Source organism: Equus caballus, chromosome 10, assembly GCF_041296265.1.
Source record: "Equus caballus isolate H_3958 breed thoroughbred chromosome 10, TB-T2T, whole genome shotgun sequence".
In the NCBI taxonomy this organism is placed as follows: Eukaryota; Metazoa; Chordata; class Mammalia; order Perissodactyla; family Equidae; genus Equus; species Equus caballus.
Window position 1 is genome coordinate 19429438 of NC_091693.1, and position 20485 is coordinate 19449922.

Consider the following 20485-nt stretch of genomic DNA (forward strand, 5'->3'; position numbering starts at 1 on the left):
TGGCTTGATGAGCAGTGCCACGTCCGTGCCCAGGATTCGAACCTGCGAAACCCTGGGCCGCTAGAACGCGCGAACTTAACCACTCGGCCACGGGGCCAGCTCCGCCCTCCTCCTCCTCCTTTGTAAAGTACCCCGCTCTCACCCTCCATCCTCTTACTCTGCGTTATTTTCCTCTACTGTGCAGACCACTATCCTAAATTATATTTATCCTTTTAAATGCCTTGTCTCCCCCAGTACAATGTGAGCTCCAAAAAAGAAAAGATTTTACTTTAGTCACGTGCTACATCCCCAGAGCCCAAACGGTGCGTTCGCTGAATAGCTGTAGATTTAACACGTTAGACACCTACGTAATCACACTATTCACGGAGGGACTCTTTGCCAGCCGGCGGAAGGGTATATCACAGCGCACAACGAAACACGCATGCGCGGAAGATCGGGGAAGTGTGTTAGGGAAAGGGGCGGAGCATCGAGAAGAGTCTCGCGGACAGAGGCGGTTGGAGGCCCGAGCGCGAGGCGGAGGGGGAACGCTTGGTGAGGAACGCGCGTGCGCACTGCTGCCTCTAGCCTGCCGCGGCAGAGTTTAAGGTGCCCGAAGGCGGGGGTAGTGACCTCGCGCCTGCGCAGTGTCCGCGGCGGCGCCAGGTCCTTGTGTGTGGGTTGGCCTCGACTCGCGCGGCGCGTGCGCAGTGCCGACGGCGGAGGGATTTGAGGCCGGTTCCACCCCTTGCCCCTGTCGCGAGCCGAGGCCGCGCGGGCTCGTGAGCAGCGGCCTGGTTCGCGCGCTAGGTGGGAGACGGAGGCGGACGGGCGCAGACGCCACCGGAGTCTAAGCCAGAGTACGAGTCCTTGCTGCTGAGGGGCCGCCGCAGCCGCTGCGAGCCCTCGGACCGTCGCCAGGCCGAGGAGGGCGCCGCGCGGCGGGTGAGTGTGACTGAGTGGCCTTACCGGGTGCGGGGCCGCTACCCACAAGCCCCCGCGGTGGGCCCCAGTCCCTTCCTCGCGGCCGGGCCCCCTTCCCGCGCCGCCGCCACAGCGCCTTTCTGCATCCCTTACCCCGAGTCCCCTGGGCACTCAGGCCCTCTTCCCGCAACTCCCCCGCGGTCCCTTACCCACAGGCCCTTGCGGTGTGTTGCCTTTTTTTTTTCCTTCGCTTCCGCGGCGTCCTGGACCCTTACCCACAATTCCTTTCGCCTCTAGGGGCCTAGGTCTGTTACCCACAAGCCCCTGGCTTGAGGGGTTTGTTGCATATGACCCTCTCCCGTTGTTCGGAGACTTCCTGCGACCCTTGCCTTCTAACGTGTTCCCCAAGGTCTGGGACCTCCAGCCGCCCCTGCTCTGGATGTCCCTTGTAAGGGCCCTTGATTGCCCCACCAGCCCCCAGGGAACCTCTCGCCCCACAGTTCCTTGCGCAGGACTCAGACTTTGCTCAGAAACCCTTTTTCCATCTTTGTTTCCCTTACCGGCCTTGCCCCACCCTCGCACAGCCCTCCCCGAGAACTTGCTTTCTCATTCGGGTCTGCTCCTTTCCCCCGTGACATAGGATCCCTCTGAGCCCTGTTTCCCTCTTTTCTTGGGAGTCAAGGAATGACAGGGCCTTCCTCTCTCCCCGCCCAGCCTCACCCACGGCTGTCTTGCTTCTGCTCCCAGACTTGGCAAGATGACCCAGTTCCTGCCGCCCAACCTTCTGGCCCTCTTTGCCCCCCGTGACCCCATCCCGTACCTGCCACCCCTGGAGAAGCTGCCCCATGAAAAACACCACAATCAACCTTACTGTGGCATTGCGCCCTACATCCGAGAGTTTGAGGTGAGTTCCCTACGCAGACTTGGAAGGGTTTGGGTTTTACGGGCCGGGGGGCCGGGGGGGGGGGGGGGGGGCCTTGATTTGGGAGTCTAGCCTCTGGCTGTTTTCTAGCAGTGTGATTTAGGCAGGTGACGTACTCTTTGTGATTCTCAGTTTTCTTGTCTTAAATGGGATTGACAAAACATGCCTTGTAGGGTTTTTGTGAAAACTCAGTAACTAGCAGTTGGGGATACGGGCGGGCTCTGGAGTCAGGTAGTCCTTGGCGCTCGCCGTTGATCAGCTGCATGACCTTGGGCAGGTGGTGTATACTCTTAGTGCGTCGATTTCTTCATCTTTAGCAGGGGATGGTAGAGTTTTCCTCATAACACTGATGGGGAATTAACTGCAAAATTAGTGTTGCGGGGCCTGGCCCCAGTCAGTCAGCAGATGCCCACGTGCATTACTGTATTTACTGTTTTTGTGATGTTCATGAAGTTTTAGCACCGTGCGAGGGGGTGCTTAAGACCATCGGCTTGAGAATTTCTGCTCTGCTCCTGCAGGGTAAACACGAATACACGAGTTAGGCTCCAGGGCCTCAGTTTTTTCATTCGTGAAATTGCGAGAACAGCATTCATCTCCTAAGGTGCCTCCGAGCCCACCTGGGAAATGCTGGCCCGCAGCCAGCAGCCAGGAGAGGGAAGTTGTGGCCTGGAGGTGGAGGGAGTCACGGAGCAGGAGTAGCAGAGAGAACAGAAGATTGGCCCTTTAGTGGGATTTGCCTCCCTCAGTGAACCATTAAACTAATTTAGCGGCTGCAGGCCGGTGGCACTCCGTGACAACGTGGTCATGGGCCAGTTACTGCTGCGGGAGCAGCTGGTGAGACGTTCCAGGACGGACGGCCCTCAGAGAGCATTCGCTTGTTTGCCTCTGAGCCCTGTGCTCTCAGCTGCTTTTGCCTCAGGCCTGATCCCGATTCCTCTCTGTGATAAAGGACAAAGCTGGTGTAGATTGTGCCTTTGGTAAACACAAAAGAAGTCATTTTATCTTCCTAGTATTTTTAAAGAAAAACTATAAAGTTAAAAGATTGAATTTCTATGGGGCTGACCCGGTGGTGCAGCGGTTAAGTGTGCACGCTCTGCTTTGGTGGCCCGGGGTTTGCTGGTTCGGATCCCGGGTGTGGACATGGCACTGCTTGGCAAGCCATGCTGTGGCAGTATCCCACATATAAAGTAGAGGAAGATGGGCGTGGATCTTAGCTCAGGGCCAGTCTTCCTCAGCAAAAAGATGAGGATTGGCAGATGTTAGCTCAGGGCTAATCTTCCTCAAAAAAAAAAAAAAGATTGAATTTCTGTTATTGAATTCAGTGGGTATAAAAACTCTGTCAGATGGTTGTACAAGTTTGTGAACACTTAGTCCTGATTTCTTTGCTTTTCTTGTCACAGACCAGTAACGGTTTTCACATAGCATCGGTCCCAGGACCACACTTTGATCTGCACCACTCCCCTGCCTCTGCTGGTGGGGGAGCTGTCCATGTTTGTTTGCTTGTGTGGGGGGTTGGGGTCGGGGGATGCATGGCTGAGGTGCCTATTATTTACGGGATGGGTGTCCCTTGCCATTTCCCCCAGTCCCTCCTACGCTGTCACCTCTCTCTCTGTTCCCAGGATCCTCGAGATGCTCCTCCCCCAACTCGAGCAGAAACCCGGGAGGAACGCATGGAGAGGAAGGTATGTATTTTTTGCCTCCTGCCTCCGAGTCTTTTTTACCTCTTTCTCCAGGATGTTCCCTGGTATCAGGGCTTCTGTCTGCATTCACTTGTCCACCTTTCTCCTGACAGAGACGGGAAAAAATTGAGCGGCGACAGCAGGAGGTGGAGACAGAGCTAAAAATGTGTAAGTCTCTCCTTCCTCCTCTCACCTGTCTTTTCCTTCAAACTCTCCTGCATTTCTTTCCCTCAACCTCAGGATCCTATTTTGGGAAAGTGAGGTTGTTAGTTCACTTTTTTAGCCCCCAGTGTTTGCCAAGTGCTGTGTTTGGCATTAAGCAGGAGGACGCAGAGTAGGAGTAGGTAGAAGGGAAGCCTGGAGCCTCAGGCTGCGTCCTGCAGGGCGGTGCACTCGGAGGGGCCACCAAAGCCCGGCTGGGTCTCACAGGCTGAGGCAGTGAGGTCCGGGTTAGTGAGGTACTTCTGGCTCCGCCTTAGCTCCCTGGCCCTTCGGCTGGGGATGTTCCATCCCTTCCAGGTACAGGAGGAATTGGAGTGCAGGACAGGTATGCTGTAGCCATTAACCAGACTTCACAAGATGGTCTCCTGTCAGCCTCAGCTGGCCCTTTCTTGTTAGAGCGGGGGCCTTGTGGTCGGAAGACTTGGCTTTTCCTCCTACCCCCAAAAGGCTGGGGTGAATCACTTCACTCTGAACCTTATTCCCGGAGTGGCGCATTTTCCCGGACTGCTTGTGCAGATGCCTGACGCCTGAATCCGGGGCATCTAGCTGAGCACACTCTTGAGCCCTGACTTTCACCTCAGCTGCCTTCCTGTCTTGTCTCCAACTCCTCGAAGGCATCTGAGACTCGTGTCCAAACCGCAGTCAAGCCCCCCCCGCCCGGGTCTGATGTCCTTTGGGTGTTTCCTTCCTTGGGACATGGCCATCCTGCTTTGCAAGCTGTGACCTCAGTTGTTGCCATCCAGTTTGTTTAACATTACCTTTCTTTTTTGCCCTTTCCCCAGCCTGTCGCTGATTCTCTGTCTCTGCCAAGTCCTGTGGGTCTTTTCTAAGTACCTTTCTGTGTTAACAGCTTCCTTTTGCTCTCAGCATAAAGCCCAGAGTCCCTTCCCTGCCCGCTGTTCCAGACTCGTCATGCACTGTGCTCCCTTCCCCTCCGGCCTTAGCCACACTGACCTCTTCTCATGCCTCATCCTTTCCGGATGGTCTCCTGTCATTGGGCCTTTGCCCAGGCTGATCCCCCAGTTTCTGATGGTACCTTGGTTTATGAGTAACGGCCCTTTGGATCTTCATGCAGCTGTCACTCCTCAGGGAGGCCTTTCCTGACTTGCTTGCTCAGGTCAAGTCCCCTTGTACGCTGAGAGCCCTGAGTTCTGTGGGGTGATCGCTTCGGTCTGCAGGGGGGATTTGCTGGTAAATACCCATCTCTACGTGGGAGGGTCGCGCTTGCTCTGAGAGGGCAGGTTTGGGTGGGATTTCCTCAGCACCGTGGCCCCAGCTCCTGTAGGACCTGGCACACGAAATTCTTGGTAGCACTTAACTTGGGAACTCCTTCAGCTCTGTTGCTAGGGCACAGGCCTTGTGGTCTGACCCACCTGAGTGTTAATCCTGCCTCTGCCACTTACAGCCGTGTCACCTTGGATAAGTCACTGCTCCCCTTGGATGTTGTTTTCCACACTTTAAAAATGGGATTCTGGCACGTTAAACACCGTGAGGATGCAATCAGCCAAATTCGAAGTGTGGGAAATCGTATAGGACAGATTTGTGACGCAGTTTCTCAACACAGGACAAAGACAAAAGGACAGCAGGGAGTGGACCGTGTGTATTAAAGAGTTGAAAGACACATCAACCAAATGATAAGTGTGGAGCTTGTTTGGATCCTGATTTAAATGAGCTAACTATAGGGGCCGGCCCGGTGGCGCAGCGGTTAAGTGCGCATGCTCTGCTTCGGTGGCCCGGGGTTCACGGGTTTGGATCCCGGGTGTGGACATGGCGCTGCTTGGCAAAATTCATGCTGCGGCAGGCGTCCCACTTATAAAGTAGAGGAAGATGGGCATGGATGTTAGCTCAGGGCCAGTCTTCCTCGGCAAAAAGAGAAGGGTTGGCAGCAGTTAGCTCAGGACTAATCTTTCTCAAAATAAAATAAATGAGCTAACTATAAAAATCTAGTTTTGAAACAATTGAGGACTTTTGGACACTGGGTCTTGGTGAGGCTAAGGAATTAATGTTAACTTTATAAGGTGTAATAACTGGTTCTAGTTTTTTAAAAGTCCTTGTCTGTTGGAGACTAAAATGGTGCATCTGGGGTTTGATTTAGAATACTCTGGTGGGGTGGGGGTGGGTATGAAACAGGTGGCCGCGCCTTGATAGTTGCAGCTGGTTCACAGGGCTTCGTCGTGCTGTCTCTACCTCTTGAAGTGTTTGAACTTCTCCGTAATGGAAACGAGGAAGGAAGGACTGGGTCGAGTGCAGTAGTGCTCCTGCGCCCGAGAGCCTCGAGCTGCGGAAGCTTGCTGTGCCTCGTCACACTTCACAGCTGCCGTTCAGGGCCGCGCCGTTTGCCGAGCACTTGCTGTCCTTCGTGTTACTGGCTTCTCACAGCTCCCAAGTGGGGTGTGGGGTGCTACTCCCATTTTTAACAGGAAGAAAATGGAGGTGTGTCAAGGCCGAGTCTGCTTACCCAGAGAGAGTTCTGACATGTTTTCTCCACCCCCTAAAAGCCCAGTGAGGTTTCCCAGAGCCACAGTGCAGTCCTTTGAGCCCCTGCTCTGGGCTGCCACCTAGATGATCCCTGTAACCAAGGACTTCCCGGGGGCAGGATGGAGTGTGGTGGCGGAGTGTGTGTGCTCACTGGTGAAGTGCTGACTGACTTGGGTTCTCTGCCACCCTCTTTCAGCTGATGTGTTCTTTCTTCAGATACGTAGGTACTGTTGGGTTGACTGCACCAGCTTTTAACTTGTCACACTGCTGGGCTTCTGGGGGGCAAGAGCTACAGAGACTCACGCAGCGTGCCTGAGGTGGCTTCCCCTTTGACTTGCTGGGCCGCTCCGGGCCGCCTGGCAGGAAGCTCCGCTCTCCGCTGTTTGCGCTTCATGCAGTGCCCCAGGCGGCAGTCGTGGGCCTTCTCTGGAGGCTGCAGTGTCCTGCGGTACCTGTTAGACCGCCCGCTGCCTGGTGTCGGCGAGGCATGTTTCCTGTTGCTGCTGTGACACCTCCGGGTCTCCCCTTAATTTCTTATTAGATTCCCTTAATTAGTTATTCCCTTAAATTTGGGCTCAGTCTTCTGCTTTTTAAGAAATTCCCTAAAGTCATCTTGAACTTCATTTATTTGCAGCCAAACCCTCTCACAGGAAATGGATCTGTGACTTTGTCTCTGGCTTCTTGCAACACCCAGACTATCTTCCTGAGAAGCTGGTGCCTGGGGGTTTAGTGTGGGAATGTGGTAGTCGGACCGCCTGGGCTGAGCCCTTGGGCTGGGAGGCAAAGCCCAGCTTGGCCTCTGCTTCTCTGACACCTCCCCTCTTCCGTGCCTTGAGGCTTGGCTTTCTTTCCATTTGCAAAACAGTGGTGAATAATTCTCAGCATCCAGCGCAGTGTGTGTGGGCGGCCTAATTATGCATTCTGTAAATTATTAATATTAGCTTTCTTATATTCTCCCGGAATGTGGCAAGTCCTCCTGAGGGTTACACTGTATTGTAGAGAAGCTGCCTCTGCGGTGCAATGGGCAGGATGCCTTTGGGGCCTGGCAGGAGACAAGGGCCGTGGTGTGTGCTGAGGCCACCACACTTGGTGACAAGGACTGCTTCCCAGGCTGGACCCATCAGAATCGCCCACAGAATTGGTTTTGTAATAGATTCTGGCTCCTTTCTCTGGAGGTAGTTACTCCTCAGTGGCCTTGCGATAGTAAGGCTGGGAGTAAGAATCTGATCAGCCGCTGGCCAGCTCCAGCACCAGCCCTGGGTTCCTCCCTGAGGCCATGGGGCAGAGGGAAGAAAGCAGGGCTTGGCCCCTGCTCCCAGCCTCAGGGTTTGATCTCAGCTTTCCCTGCGGGCTGTTGTTGCAGGCCATGCCAGTGGGGGGCAGTGTGGCCCTGCAGTTGAGGGAGGAAGCTCAGCATACCCAGGGACGAGGCTGCCTCTCCAGAGATGCCTAGCTGATCACTCACACCTGGAGGGACCAAGGTCGTAGGATATGTAGGTCTGAAATGGCAGTTGGGCCAGCCCCCGTCCTGTTGCCTTAAAGTCAGCCTTATCCCCTCTTGCCAACTCTGCCTAAATGGGTCACTCGGATAGAGGCCACTGTGCTTCAGGGAACTAGAGCTCAGAGAGGGTGTGCTCAAGGTCACCAGGTCAGCAAGTTTTCTTCTAATGGGCATCTGCTTGCCTGTCTGTGTCTGTTTGGCTACATGAGACTATGGACACCTACTTACAAATTCTCTTCTTCCTGCACAGGGGACCCTCACAATGATCCCAATGCTCAGGGTGATGCCTTCAAGACTCTCTTTGTGGCTAGAGTGGTGAGTCCCCAGCTCCTCTTCCCCGGAGCCTCAGAGGAGTCTGGAACCCTGGGCTGCGGAGAGCTTGAGTGTGGGACACAGGACAATAGGCTAGGTCCCGGGAATGTTCTGAGGGCTTTGGGATGGCTCACTTCTCCCACTTAACTTCCTATGTGTCTCCTTGTAGAACTATGACACAACAGAATCTAAACTCCGGAGAGAGTTTGAAGTGTACGGACCCATCAAAAGAGTGAGTGGGTGTGGCAGGGGGTATGTGGATCGGGGGTGCGGGTAGGCAGAGGGAAGGCTGACTTCCAGCCTTGAGGACGGATCGCGTCATTTCAGAGTCCATGGCCTGGCTTTACGTCCTGACTCCACTTCCATGCAGCAGGCTTTGGGTAGCAGAAATAAAAGTAAGAAGCAGTGATTGCTCGTTGTTGATTTATTTTTAGAGCAGGGGTTGGCAAACCGAAAACTTCCTGTTTGTCAATAAAGTTTTGTTATTTGTTTAGCACTGTCTTTCTGTAAGGCAGCGTCGGGTAGTTGCGACAGACACTGTGTGGCCCTCAGAGCTGGAAGCATCTGCTGCTGGCCCTTACAGAAAACAAATGCTGACTCCTCTTTGAGGGCAAGGCTTTATGTTAACTGAGATTGCTTCATTTGATTTAAAAGCTAGTTAAATGCTCTGGGCAGTAGTGAGGTCATCAAGCACCTAAACTGCTAAGACCACTTCCATTTGAGCATCAGTCATTCTGGGCTCTTGAAGGGCACAACGAGGGTCTGAGGCCATGTGTCGCTGGCATCACAGGCTGTGTGATGGACGGGGTGGCATTTCTGAGTGTTAGAGCTAACCTCTGCCCGCTGCCCCCAGATACACATGGTCTACAGTAAGCGGTCAGGGAAGCCCCGGGGTTACGCCTTCATCGAGTACGAGCACGAGCGAGACATGCACTGTGAGTACCCGCCGGAGCCCTGCCTGCTGACCCTCCTCTCTGCGCCCCAGCCCCTCCCGGCGGCTGTCCCCACCCCCACCCTGCCAAACCTGACATTAGCCATGTCTCTTCTCCTCCTCCCTCTGTTTCTGATATATCTTTTTTTTTTTTATATACGTGTTTTTTAAAAAACAAAAACCAAAATCCCCTACAACGTGTGTGTGTGTGTGAACCCGGGGAGGTAAGTGTCACACGTTGAACCTTAGGGGCAAGGAGGGAACTGGGTGGGGGCTGGGGCCACTGGAGGTGGGGGAGGGGTCGGATTTTTGGGGAGCCTCTCCCCATTCCCCCCACCGGAGTTGGGGGCGGCCAGGTTGGAATGAGGACTGGCTTTTGAACCTGCCCTCTCTTACTCCCAGCAGAGCTGGGGCTGGGCCACCCGACCCTCCGCCTCCCCACCCCTGGCGCCCCACCCTGTTCCTCAGCAGGCAGTGGGCTGGTAGGCGTGTTCAGCGCCTGCCCCCCTATCTCCAAAGCCCCCTTTGAGGCTGCGGCGGCGTTCACATGGGCAGGGATGGGTGGGTGGGGGCGGGCAGGGCTGCGGCGTGTCCAGGGGCCGCCGTATTAATTGACTGTTCTTATTGTCACTGCAGCCACCACGCAGCTGGCTTGCAGCTGATGCTTACGCTCCCCTTACAACACCTCAGTGTATGGTTGGTATAAGGGTTTGTATCATGGGTAAGATCACTCAGCACCGCACACCAGCCCAGCTTAGCCAGGCAGCTCAGGAGCAGCGAGGTGTCCCTCCTCCCGCCCCCAGTCACCCCTCAGTCTCCCCGCACCCAGGACCCTTTCCTTGTTTGGGTGCCCTTTGTCCCTCCTGCCCTCCGATCCATATGCTCTCTGATGATCTTACTGATCCCAGGAGGAGAGGGAGGAACCCTGATGGGAAAGGCAGCTGGCCTCTCCAGTTGGGCTCCACCCAGACCCCGACTTACCTGTCTTCATGATGTCAGCGGCAAGGTGGCGGGAATACTGAAGATGGGGTGCGCTAGGGCCAGGGCTCCATGTGGAACCCTTCACCCTTCGCTCACCTGCCCCCGTGCCTTCTGTGGGGCTGTCACTGGTGACCCTGGAGAATCTTTTTTGGTCGCTAGATTCGGGGTGCTCTGCCCCCCCTTTCCGTCTGCCTTATCACGGTCGAGGCCTCCTGAGGGGCTGTGGTGCCAGCCGCTCTCCAGAGTGCATGGAATTGGGAATTGGGATGTGGGAGGGATCAAGTGACAGGCTGCAAACTGCTGAAGGTGTTGTAGAATTTACTGAAGACCCTTCCACTGTCTAGAGACCTAAGAGAGGGAGAGAGAGAGAAGCCTAGAAGTACACACGTCACATGTTTTCTTTGCTGTTACTCCCGGGTTGGGCATCTTTTGGGGTTTGGGACACTGAACCAGAGCAGGGTTCCTTTGCTTGACTGTGTTCCCGGTCCTTAAAATTCCTTTCCCCACTACCCTCCTCTGGGTTCAGGGGCCAAGTGGCCCCTCCTCTGATCATGGGCAGCACTCCATCTCCTGGACCCCCGAGGCTGTCACCTTGTGTGCCAGCCTTTGGCTGAAGCAGATGGTGGGAGGGAGCGTGGAGGTCGAGGTGGAAAAGTCACTCTGTACTGAGAGGGGGTGGGGCGTGTGCCTAGGTTAGCGTGGACTTTACTGGGGAAAGGTGAGGGCCGACAGGTTTGCTAAGGCCTCCCCAGCCTTCTTTTCAAATTCAAACAAGGCGGTCCCAGGGCTTTCCAGCTCCCAGACTTAATGTTGATTCTTGTCTCCCCCTTTTTCAAGGCCTCCGTGAGGTTTCTTTGGGGTCCACCACTTCCTCTGCCTGTCTCCAGGTGGTGCAGGAGATGTGGTTCCTCTCCCTGTCTGGGGCTCCCTAGGACCCCCCCATTTCCCCTCCCTGTAGCATTAGCTGACCTTATGGTGGTGGGTGTGGGGTCTGTGCGCGTGCTCAGGTAAGCTTGGGGGCTCCAGGTAAGCGGTCCCGTGTCCCCCCCCGGGAAGCCCGCCTCCTCGCCAGGCCCCCAGGAGTTGCCGAGCCCCCCCATTCCCGCTCGGTTTGGACACCCGCAAGGCCGGCATCGGTAAATGGCACCTTTTTCTCTTCCTCTGGTTGTTATTTGGGTGGGGAGTGGGCTGGGGCGGGGCAGGGTATTGTGGTTGGTCGACGACAACCCCCTAGGCCAGGGCTGGGGGTGGGAAACAGGGACTTTTTGGGCCTTCCCCACAGCCCCGTGTGAGACAGGCCAGGGGATCGGGCCTGCCCTTCGCTGTGCCCTGCCCAAGAGCAGGAACACGCTTTTGCCCGCATCTCCCCCTCTACTCCTCCCCCTTCCCCACGCTCAGGCTGGGGTGGGCTCCCGGCCTGTGTTGCGCTGGGGGTGTGGAGGGAGAGACGGGCTAGGGGCTGGGGCTGGGTGGCAGTCAGTCGTCTCAGGTAAGGCAGGCATTTTCAGTAGCACCGCACGTCTCCCAGGCCTCCCTCCACTTTCCCTCTCTCCCACCTGCTGTCGGGGGCCGCTCCAGGCCCCCTGGGAGCCCCATACCCTGCCCTTCTGCTCCCTGCCATCTCCTGAAGATGTCTCCCATCCCCTCTGGTTCATTTTCTGTTCTGATGTCTGTTCCTGCCACGCTCACCCTGCCCCCCCAAAAAACAGAAAAAGAAAACTGGTGTGAACTGGGGTGCGGAGGGGCCCAGCTGGGCCTCCTCCCCCAGCATGATGTTTTAGGGTGCATGCCTGGGGTTGTGGAGGAGCCCTCCCCCACAGCAGAGTCCAGCCTTAAGTTAACCTCCAGTTTCTTTGCAGCGACTTTGGCCGCCTTGGCGGGAGGGGGCTGCTCTATCAAACGGGTGTAGCAAGGGCCTGGGAGCCCCAGGGGATGGGGGTTGGGAGTGGTCTTGCCCCCCCAACAGTGATTGGGGGCGATAAGGAAGCAGGTGTTGAGATGGAGCAGGCCCCTCCCTGGGTTGGGAGAGGGTTGGTCTGGCTGTCAGTTGCCTGGCTGTCTAATGGGCGTGTGCGCGCGCGTGTGTGAGTGCACTGATGGGGACGTGGGCGTGGGGATCCTGCAGAGCTGGGCCCTGTCCTGACTAGAGGACCCTCTGGGGACTCCTCCCCCTCCCCCCTCCCCACGTCTGTTGCAGCCGCTTACAAGCACGCAGATGGCAAGAAGATTGACGGCAGGAGAGTCCTTGTGGACGTGGAGAGGGGCCGAACTGTGAAGGGCTGGAGGCCCCGGCGGCTTGGTGAGCACACCCTGCCTGGGTCGGGCCCTGGGGGTCTGTGCTTGGCGGCTTCATCCTTAGCTGTTTCTTCTACACCCTTTGCTGCTTTCTGTCTTCTCTCCCCATTAGCCAGCTGCTCACTCCCTCCGCCTCTCCAGCTCATCCTGTCATCACCATCATATTCCTGGTGTCTGTCTTCTCCTTCTGAGTTACCGCATAGGAGCAGGAGCACTGGCCTGAAGAGGCCAGTCCGGGATCGAACGCGGGCTTGTGCTTACTAGCTGATGGGTTCCCCTTTTCCTGCTTCATTTTCCTCATTGTGGAAAGTGGGAGTAACCTCAGAGTTCACTAGTCAGTGCCTCAGATGCCCCCCTTGGCTGGAGGCGTGTGGTAGGTCTTGTAAGTGTCTCCCTCTCCTCTGCTTACACTTTGCTCTTGCTCATTCCATTGGAGGTCTGTTTGATCACCAGCTGTGTACCAGGCTTGTAGGCAAGAGCAAGACATACATAGACAGCCTTTGCCCTCAGAGCCTCCTACGTTAGTCCCCCTCACTGTCTGTCTCTAATCATCATTCACCATCCCAGTCAAGGTCAGTTTGGTTGCAGGTATCAGAAGGGTGTTCGAGCTTCCTAAAGTATAAACGGGCCTTGTCGTACAGGATCCGGATGTCATTTGGAGCGCAGAGACTTGTGATGCTGATGGGCCTGGTAGCTGGATCTTAAAGCTGTCAGGAGCCACCTCTGGCATCTCTGCAGCTCCCTTCCACCTTGTGTGCTGTCTGTGCAGACTGGTCTGCTCTATCTCCCTGCACTGGCCCTGTGTGGCGTTCTACAACTCCCCGCTTGCCACCCAATCCTGGATAAGTCTCTGCGTTTCGAGGTGGGCAGATCTGAGTGGCTCAGCATTGGGCCTGGGCCTAGGCCTGGGCCTGGGGTTGAGCTCCTGCCGTCCGCACACGCCTGTTGAAGACTGACTCCTGCGAGGGCGAGTGACAGTTCTCAGAGACGAGGGTCTTCCCTGGGCAGGCATCCCAGGCGGGTCCAGTGCCCTCTGCTCTTAGTCCTGCCTCTCGGCCCGCTGTTCTCACTCTTGGCTTGCCTGTGCTGGGTAGACCACACACTTACCTGCTGAGTCTCTGAACTTACTAGACAGATTCTTATATTGCTGTCTGGTTTCCCTGGGATGGAATGAGTTCTTCAGCCTGCTATTTCCTGTTTTTATTTCCAGAATCTTGTAGTTTGATTGGCATTCAGACTTTCTGATAGTGATAGCTGGTACATCTTGACCTAGCTTGTGTGCAGAAATACATATAAGCCACACAAGTTTTAGGAAACAGTAATTACCTTTCTGCAGGCAGTACATACTAGTATTTTGTATTCTGCTGCTTTCTTTCCTTTCTTAGTATATTGACGGCAACCTACAGATGGATGATGTGATTCACTGCTGGGTTGTGACCTGAAAATCGAAAACACTGGGCTATTCTGTCCCATACCTGGGACATTCCAGGTGCCTCATCAGTTGCCTGGCCCTATTTGAATGTCTCTGATAGCCAAGCAGCCTGTTTTTTTTCTCTCTCTCATTGCTAAAGCTCATTATATGGAGCTCCAGCCTGCCTCTCTGAAGCTTTCTTCCAGGGAGGGAGGACAGAAGAGAGCACGAGGGGACAGGTTCTGGAGTCAGCTGGGAGTCCTGTCCCAGCTCTGCACCTTCCTTGCCCAGTCACCGTGGGCAAGTGACTGAGTTCGTTTCCCCATTTGAAGGAGACTGTCCTTGTGTTGAGTCGTTTGACTGCTGCACATAGACCTTTATATCATGGATGCTGTACCACATGCTGGTCACAGTGAGCAGAGCCCCGACTTCCTTGGTGCATCACAGTCTGCTGGGAGAGGCAGGTGTTCATCAGCTCACACACAGGGATAATTTGAAACTCCACTTGAAGTTCTGGGAAGGAAATGTATGTGGTGTGTAAAGTGTATAGTGGAGACCGGCTTAATCCGGTAAGTCAGGGCAGGCATGCTGAGGAAGTGATGTTGGAGCTAGCGTGTCGATGGTGAGTAGCAGTTAACTAGACGAGGAAGATGAGATGCCAGGGGAAGAGATGAATGATCCAAAAAACTGGGGCAGGAAGGAGATGGAGAGCATGAGGAGATTGGAAAATGCCTAGAATGGAAAGAGCCGGGGGCGCTTGGTTTGAAGGGCCAGGGCCAGCCCTCGTGGACTCTGGGGGCCCCTTGAGGAGGAGTTGGGACTTCAGGCAGCATGAAGCCCTTGAAGGCTTTGAAGCAGGTCATGTTTTCCTTTAGATCTGTGTGCTTTTGGGTTTGTGTGAGGACAAGGATGTCTCGAAAGGAGGGTCTGTGAGGAGGCTGTGTGTCACGCGTAGTGGCTAAGAACGTGAGCTTTGGAGTCTGATTACAGCTGTTTCCCTATTCTCTGTAAAGCCCGGTTGTCATGTTGAAAGAGTGCACCCAAAATGTCCTCATGGCCCTTGGCCCCACAGACACCAACAGAGGTGGTTGGTGTCCGTCTCTTTGCTCTTGGATGCCCCTCATCTTCCTTCCTTCAGTGCCCTGCCCAGACTGACCCTCTGTTCACCTGTCCCCGCCCCCAGGAGGTGGCCTAGGTGGTACCAGGAGAGGTGGGGCCGATGTGAATATCCGGCATTCGGGCCGTGATGATACGTCCCGCTACGATGAGAGGTAAGATTGGGCAGCCAGTTTCCTGGGACGGGGCGGTCGTGTGGGGGGAGCCCTGCCACAAACCTCTGCCCACCTTATCCAGGCCCGGCCCCTCCCCGCTTCCCCACAGGGACCGGGACCGGGACCGCGAGCGGGAGCGCAGAGAGCGGAGCCGCGAGCGAGACAAGGAGCGAGAACGGCGACGCTCCCGCTCTCGGGACCGGCGGCGGCGCTCCAGGAGTCGCGACAAGGATGAGCGGCGGCGCTCCAGGGAACGCAGTAAGGACAAGGACCGGGAACGGAAGCGGCGAAGCAGCCGGAGCCGTGAGCGGGCACGACGTGAGCGGGAGCGCAAGGAGGAGCTGCGTGGTGGTGGAGGAGGTGGCGACATGGCAGAGCCCTCTGAGGCTGGCGATGCGCCTCCTGATGACGGGCCTCCTGGGGAGCTGGGTCCTGATGGCCCTGACGGTCCAGAGGAAAAGGGCCGGGATCGTGACCGGGAACGACGTCGGAGCCACCGGAGTGAGCGGGAGCGGCGCCGGGACCGTGACCGAGACCGGGATCGCGAGCACAAGCGGGGGGAGCGGGGTGGTGAACGGGGCAGGGATGAGGCCCGAGGTGGAGGTGGGGGTGGCCAGGACAACGGGCTGGAGGGTCTGGGCAACGACGGCCGAGACATGTACATGGAGTCTGAGGGAGGCGACGGGTACCTTGCTCCAGAGAACGGGTATTTGATGGAGGCTGCACCAGAGTGAAGAGGGCATCTGTTTTATTTGGACGTGTTCCTACCCACCCCCTGCTGTCAGCCTCTCCCACAACCTTGGCCGCCACCTAAGTTTGCCAGCCAAGGGTAGGAGTCTCATTTGTTCTGGTTCCTTGGATTTAAAAATAAAATTAATTTCATGTTGATAATGGGCACCTTGGTTTCGTCTTCACTGCTCTTAATATCTTCCCCAGGAGGCTGTCACCTGACTTTTGATGGCCCTGCTTTGGTGTGAGTTCCACAGCATGCCTAAACTTGAGCTTTCTGACCTAAGCCTGGGGCCTCCCCCGTACACCGGAGCTGTCTGAAATGGGGTAGATGCGAAGTCCTCCCTAAGGGTTTTTGATGCCCTTGGTGTCTCTTCCTCCTTTTCTTACCTCTCCTGCACATGCCCGTGTGGGGCTGTTCATGCCCCTGTCTTGGTGGGAGGGTGAAGCTGTAGGCGCTAGACCACTCAGTGGAAGCGGCAGCTCCGAATGTGTGGAAGGGACGCTGGTGTCTGAGGTGGGGAACAGGAAGAAGGCTGAGGAAATGAAATGTGAGAGCAAGGTAGAAGGATAAGACGACTGGGGAGAGCAAAAAGTCCGCACAGGGCCAGGGTGGAAATGGCCTCCAGCTCACTGTGGAGTTTACTCCTAATGATGGCAGAGGAATAACAAGCAAGAAACAGAAGTTGTTCCATCAGCAGTTGGGGTTTCAACACATTTCTGGACAGAAGATTAAATCAGACGACGGTGAGAAGTCTTCAGTCTGGTGACCATTTGGGAAGGAAGCCAGTCAGCCTTGCAGAGCCCCAGAGGCTGCAGACTGCAGCTCCAGGCGTAAGGAGGCTGGGGGCCCGAGGCAGGCTACACAGAATAGTGGTCCTGTTTCAGCGCTCAGCACGTCCGGGAGCCGGGCATTGGCTGCCTAGGCAAATACAAGACCGAAATGCTTTCATCTTCTGGAAGTTTCTCAGCCTAAAGGAAAACTTGGCCTGAAAACCTAGAGGCAGTCTGTCAGTTAAATCTGCCTGACATCCATGAGGATTCTGGTATGCTGTTTGAGTCCTTAGAAGCATACCAAACCAAAGGTCACAGGAGTTTGAAAAAAATCCTGCAACAAGAGACAGCAAGATAAACAAAAACTGGTCCTGGAAGAAACAGGGAGTAGAACAGAACTTAAGATCTCTAATTAGTATACTCATTGATATCCCGGATATTGCAACTGGACTTCTGGGATTGGCTAGGGAGAATAGCCCATTTCGGACTAGCCTGACACAGACCAGTTATATAAAGACTGGACAAAATATATAAACACAACTCATGAAAGGCATTGGGGGGTGATCCTTAAGAAAAGGAGAGCACTCAGGAGAACTTCACATTCACCCTGGCCTTTTCCTTGAGGATATCTGCCAATTTAGCATGGGGGAACAGATGCACAGTGGCAGTCCCCCACTGGGCTGAGTTCACAGGGCTTGGACCAGAGACAGCTGGGTAAAAATTCCCAGAAGGGGCCTTGAGCCCCCAAATCTACATGGAATCTTCCATCAAGGCATTTGTCCACTCCTAAGCTGCTCGTTGTCCTTGCATAACCGCCAGGGGACTCATCAGAAAGCAGTAAGGGAGGCCAAGGAGCTGAGCAGAGGTCTCATGACGCATGCAGTTCTGGGGGAGACGGGTTTGGGTCCATGGCCTGCCAAGGTGGAGTGGCCATGCTCGAGATCTCCAGAGTGACACACTATTGGAGTAAGGCCACAAGTGACATAGACTAGGCCTAAGAAAACCTAAAACCATGGGGCCAGACCGGTGGCATAGCGGTTAACTTTGCATGCTCCGCTTTGGTGGCCTGAGGTTCCCTGGGCACAGATCTACATACCCTTCATCAAGCCATGCTGTGGTGGCGTCCCCCATATAAAGTAAAGGAAAATGGGCACAGATGTTAGCTCAGGGCTAATTTTCCTTAAAAAAACCCCCCTAAAACCAGACCTCATGATTTAGGTGATCTCTCTGCCAGGAGAAAACCTAACCCCCTTTGGAGGAAGATATTCAGAGCTTCTACAATTTTTAGTACACAGTGCTCAGCAACTACTAAAAAACTATCAGACACACTAGAAAGAGGACTTGAATTACAGAAAACCAAGAGAAAAAAATAGATAATAGAAACAGACCCAGATGTGACTCCGACGTTGCAGTTATCAACACTGAAATAACGACATGTTCACAAAATAAGGGAAGGATGGAGAATTTTAACAGAGATCTGGACTCTCTAAAAAAAAAAACGCCCAATGCAAATTTTGGAACTGGGAAACAATAATTGAAATTAAGAATTTAGTCAGTGCATTTGATAGTTGACTAGATACTAAATAACCTGAAATGTTCCTGTTAGAAACACAAGAAGTGCTAGAGGGAAAAAAGAACTAGACGAACTTTCTTGAAAGTAAGAGAAATCTCACAATCTTTTGGGGAGGTTAACTGAGGATATACTTCACGAAAATGAGGGATTTAAAAGAAGAAACCGGACCTAGTTTAGCAGACCGGAAGACGGGAGTCCCAAGATGGCAGGTTCTAGAGAGTACATGCTCCAGACTGGGATCAGCGGACTGAAGTTTCCAAGGAATTTCTAGATGAAAAGATTCAGTAAAATAACTGTTGCGATGGAGAGCTTGAAAGAAACTGAAAATGTAATGGAAGAAGCAAAAATAGACAGAAATCAGAAAAAACCAGAAGCTTGTTCGAGAAAGGAAATGTAATCACAGAACACTGCCTGGCCTCTGCAGTAGACGGTAAGGACTTAGACAGAACGTGAGCACTTTATAGATTGACCTAGAAACTAGTACCTAAAACTACTGTGGGAAGAGAGGGAAAAGGTGGGGAGAGCAGAAAACCAATATGCAATATATTACTGACATCTAACATTGATAAATTGAGGAACAGCATGTTTCTTAGATAAAGAAGCAACCAGCAGATTAAACATCTCTAAGTCGTCGCCTCTCGCGGTGGGGAGAGTTAGAAGGACAGGGGCCGGGGCTTTTCAATATTAGCCCCTCTGTATCATTTGATTTTGTTTGTAACTGTAAATATGTTATTTTTTGCTAAAATTAGAAGAGAAAAAGAAATCCTGTGAAGGAGAGGGATAGACACCTTGCTCCAGTCCTCTCACTTTGCAGAAGCCCTTTCCTGGGCTCGACGTCCCCACCCAGCGAATGGGGCAACAGCCAGACATCCCCACAGTCCCGTCTGCATTTCCTACACTTCTTTGGCCTCTAGAGAATCTGATAGCAGTGCCCACTCCCTTTTTAAAAAACACTCTCTTCTCATGGTTTCTCCTACCTGCTTACCTTTCTACCTTTCTGGCCTTTCTTTGTCGTCTGAAATGCTAGGAGTGTTAAGGACTCAGTCCTAGGTCCTCTTCATTCTGCATTCTGTCCCCAGCATTCTTGTCTGCTCTTACGGTTTTATTTACCACCTTTGCCCCAGTTCCCCAAACTGCTTGGATACTGCACGGGCCCCTAAATTCAAAATAGCCAGGATCCCTCCTCCAGCACAGACCATCTTAGCAAAAGGCCCCATAAGCACTGTGATACCCGCTTCTCCACTGCCCAGTGCTCAGACACCGTTAATTACCAAGACATGTCCAGAGACAGCTCCACATCTGTCCAGCTGTCCTCTGGGCCTCTGCCCTGGTCCAAGCTCCACGGGCTTGCTGGGAAGCCTCCTGACTGGTCCCCCTGCTTCCGCTCTTGCTCCCATCCAGTCCACAGTGGCCAGAGTGATCTTAAAAGACATCTTTAAGGAACCCTCATACACTGTTGGTGGGAATGCAAACTGGTACAGCCACTATGGAAAACAGTATGGAGATTTCTCAAAAAGTTAAAAATAGAAATACCCTATGACCCAGCCATCCCATTACTGGGTATCTATCCTAAGAACCTGATATCAGAAATCTCAAGAGTCCGTTGCACCCCTATGTTCATCGCAGCATTATTTACAATAGCCAAGACGTGGAACCAACCTACATGCCCAGAAACTGATGATTGGATAAAGAAGATGTGGTATATATACCCAATGGAATACTACTCAGCCATAAAAAAAGACAAAATTGGCCCATTCACAACAACGTGGATAGACCTCGAGGGCATTATGTTAAGCGAAATAAGCCAGTCAGAGAAAGACGAACTCTATATGACTCCACTCATAGGTGGAAGTTAGTATATTGATAAGGAGATCTGATCGGTGGTTACCAGGGAAAAGGGGGGGTGGGGGGAGGGCACAGAGGGGGAAGTGGTGTACCCACAACATGACTAACAAAAATGTACAACTGAAATCTCACAAGGTTGTAATCTATCATAACATTAATAAAAAAAGAAAAAAAAAAAGACACCTTTAAATAATATATTTTACTCTTAAGAGTCCCCATGAAGTCCAAAATCCTCAACAAGCGTATGCCAACACACAAGGCCACGCACAAACTGTATCCTGCCAACCGTTTAAATCCTCATCATAAGCCGCTCCTATCGTTACTCTGCTGTCCAGCCAAGTGGGCTCTTTCTGCCTGGAGAGTGACCCATGCCCCACCTCATAATGATCTTACCTCCAAGGACTCTGTCAATGTCCCTCCTAGATCGTCACCTCCCCACTCCCAATTCTGACCGCAGTCCTAGTTGACTGTCTACCTCCCCTCTCCCATAGACTAAGCGCAGGGAGGGCAGTGGCTTATCTGCCCTGCTTACCACCGTGTCCATCGCCTTGGGCCCAGATGTTTAACGTACGTTTGTCCAATGAATGTGGAAAAAAGGGACAGAAAGGGGACAGACAGGCGTGGCGGGCAAGGCAGACAGAGGCCGCCATAGGAGGGGTCG

General features: G+C 53.8%; 1 protein-coding gene across 4 annotated transcripts; it reads left to right on the forward strand.

The window, feature by feature from the left end:
• The first annotated feature begins 400 nt into the window (after nt 1-400).
• Nucleotides 401-15798, forward strand: SNRNP70 (small nuclear ribonucleoprotein U1 subunit 70). 4 transcript variants are annotated; one of them, XM_070224720.1, is made up of 10 exons: nt 401-921; nt 1615-1804; nt 3442-3504; nt 3615-3669; nt 7953-8017; nt 8184-8246; nt 8868-8949; nt 12124-12225; nt 14816-14903; nt 15013-15798. In XM_070224720.1, exons 2-10 carry the CDS (start codon nt 1658-1660, stop codon nt 15635-15637), a joined length of 1290 nt encoding a protein of 429 aa, XP_070080821.1. In that variant the 5' UTR covers nt 401-921; nt 1615-1657; the 3' UTR covers nt 15638-15798. The 4 variants fall into 4 exon arrangements, with proteins under 4 accessions (XP_070080821.1, XP_023505851.1, XP_023505848.1 ...); XM_023650083.2 differs by having other exon boundaries at nt 1648-1804; XM_023650080.2 differs by having other exon boundaries at nt 449-921; nt 1648-1804; nt 14986-15798.
• Nucleotides 15799-20485: the final 4687 nt, after the last annotated feature.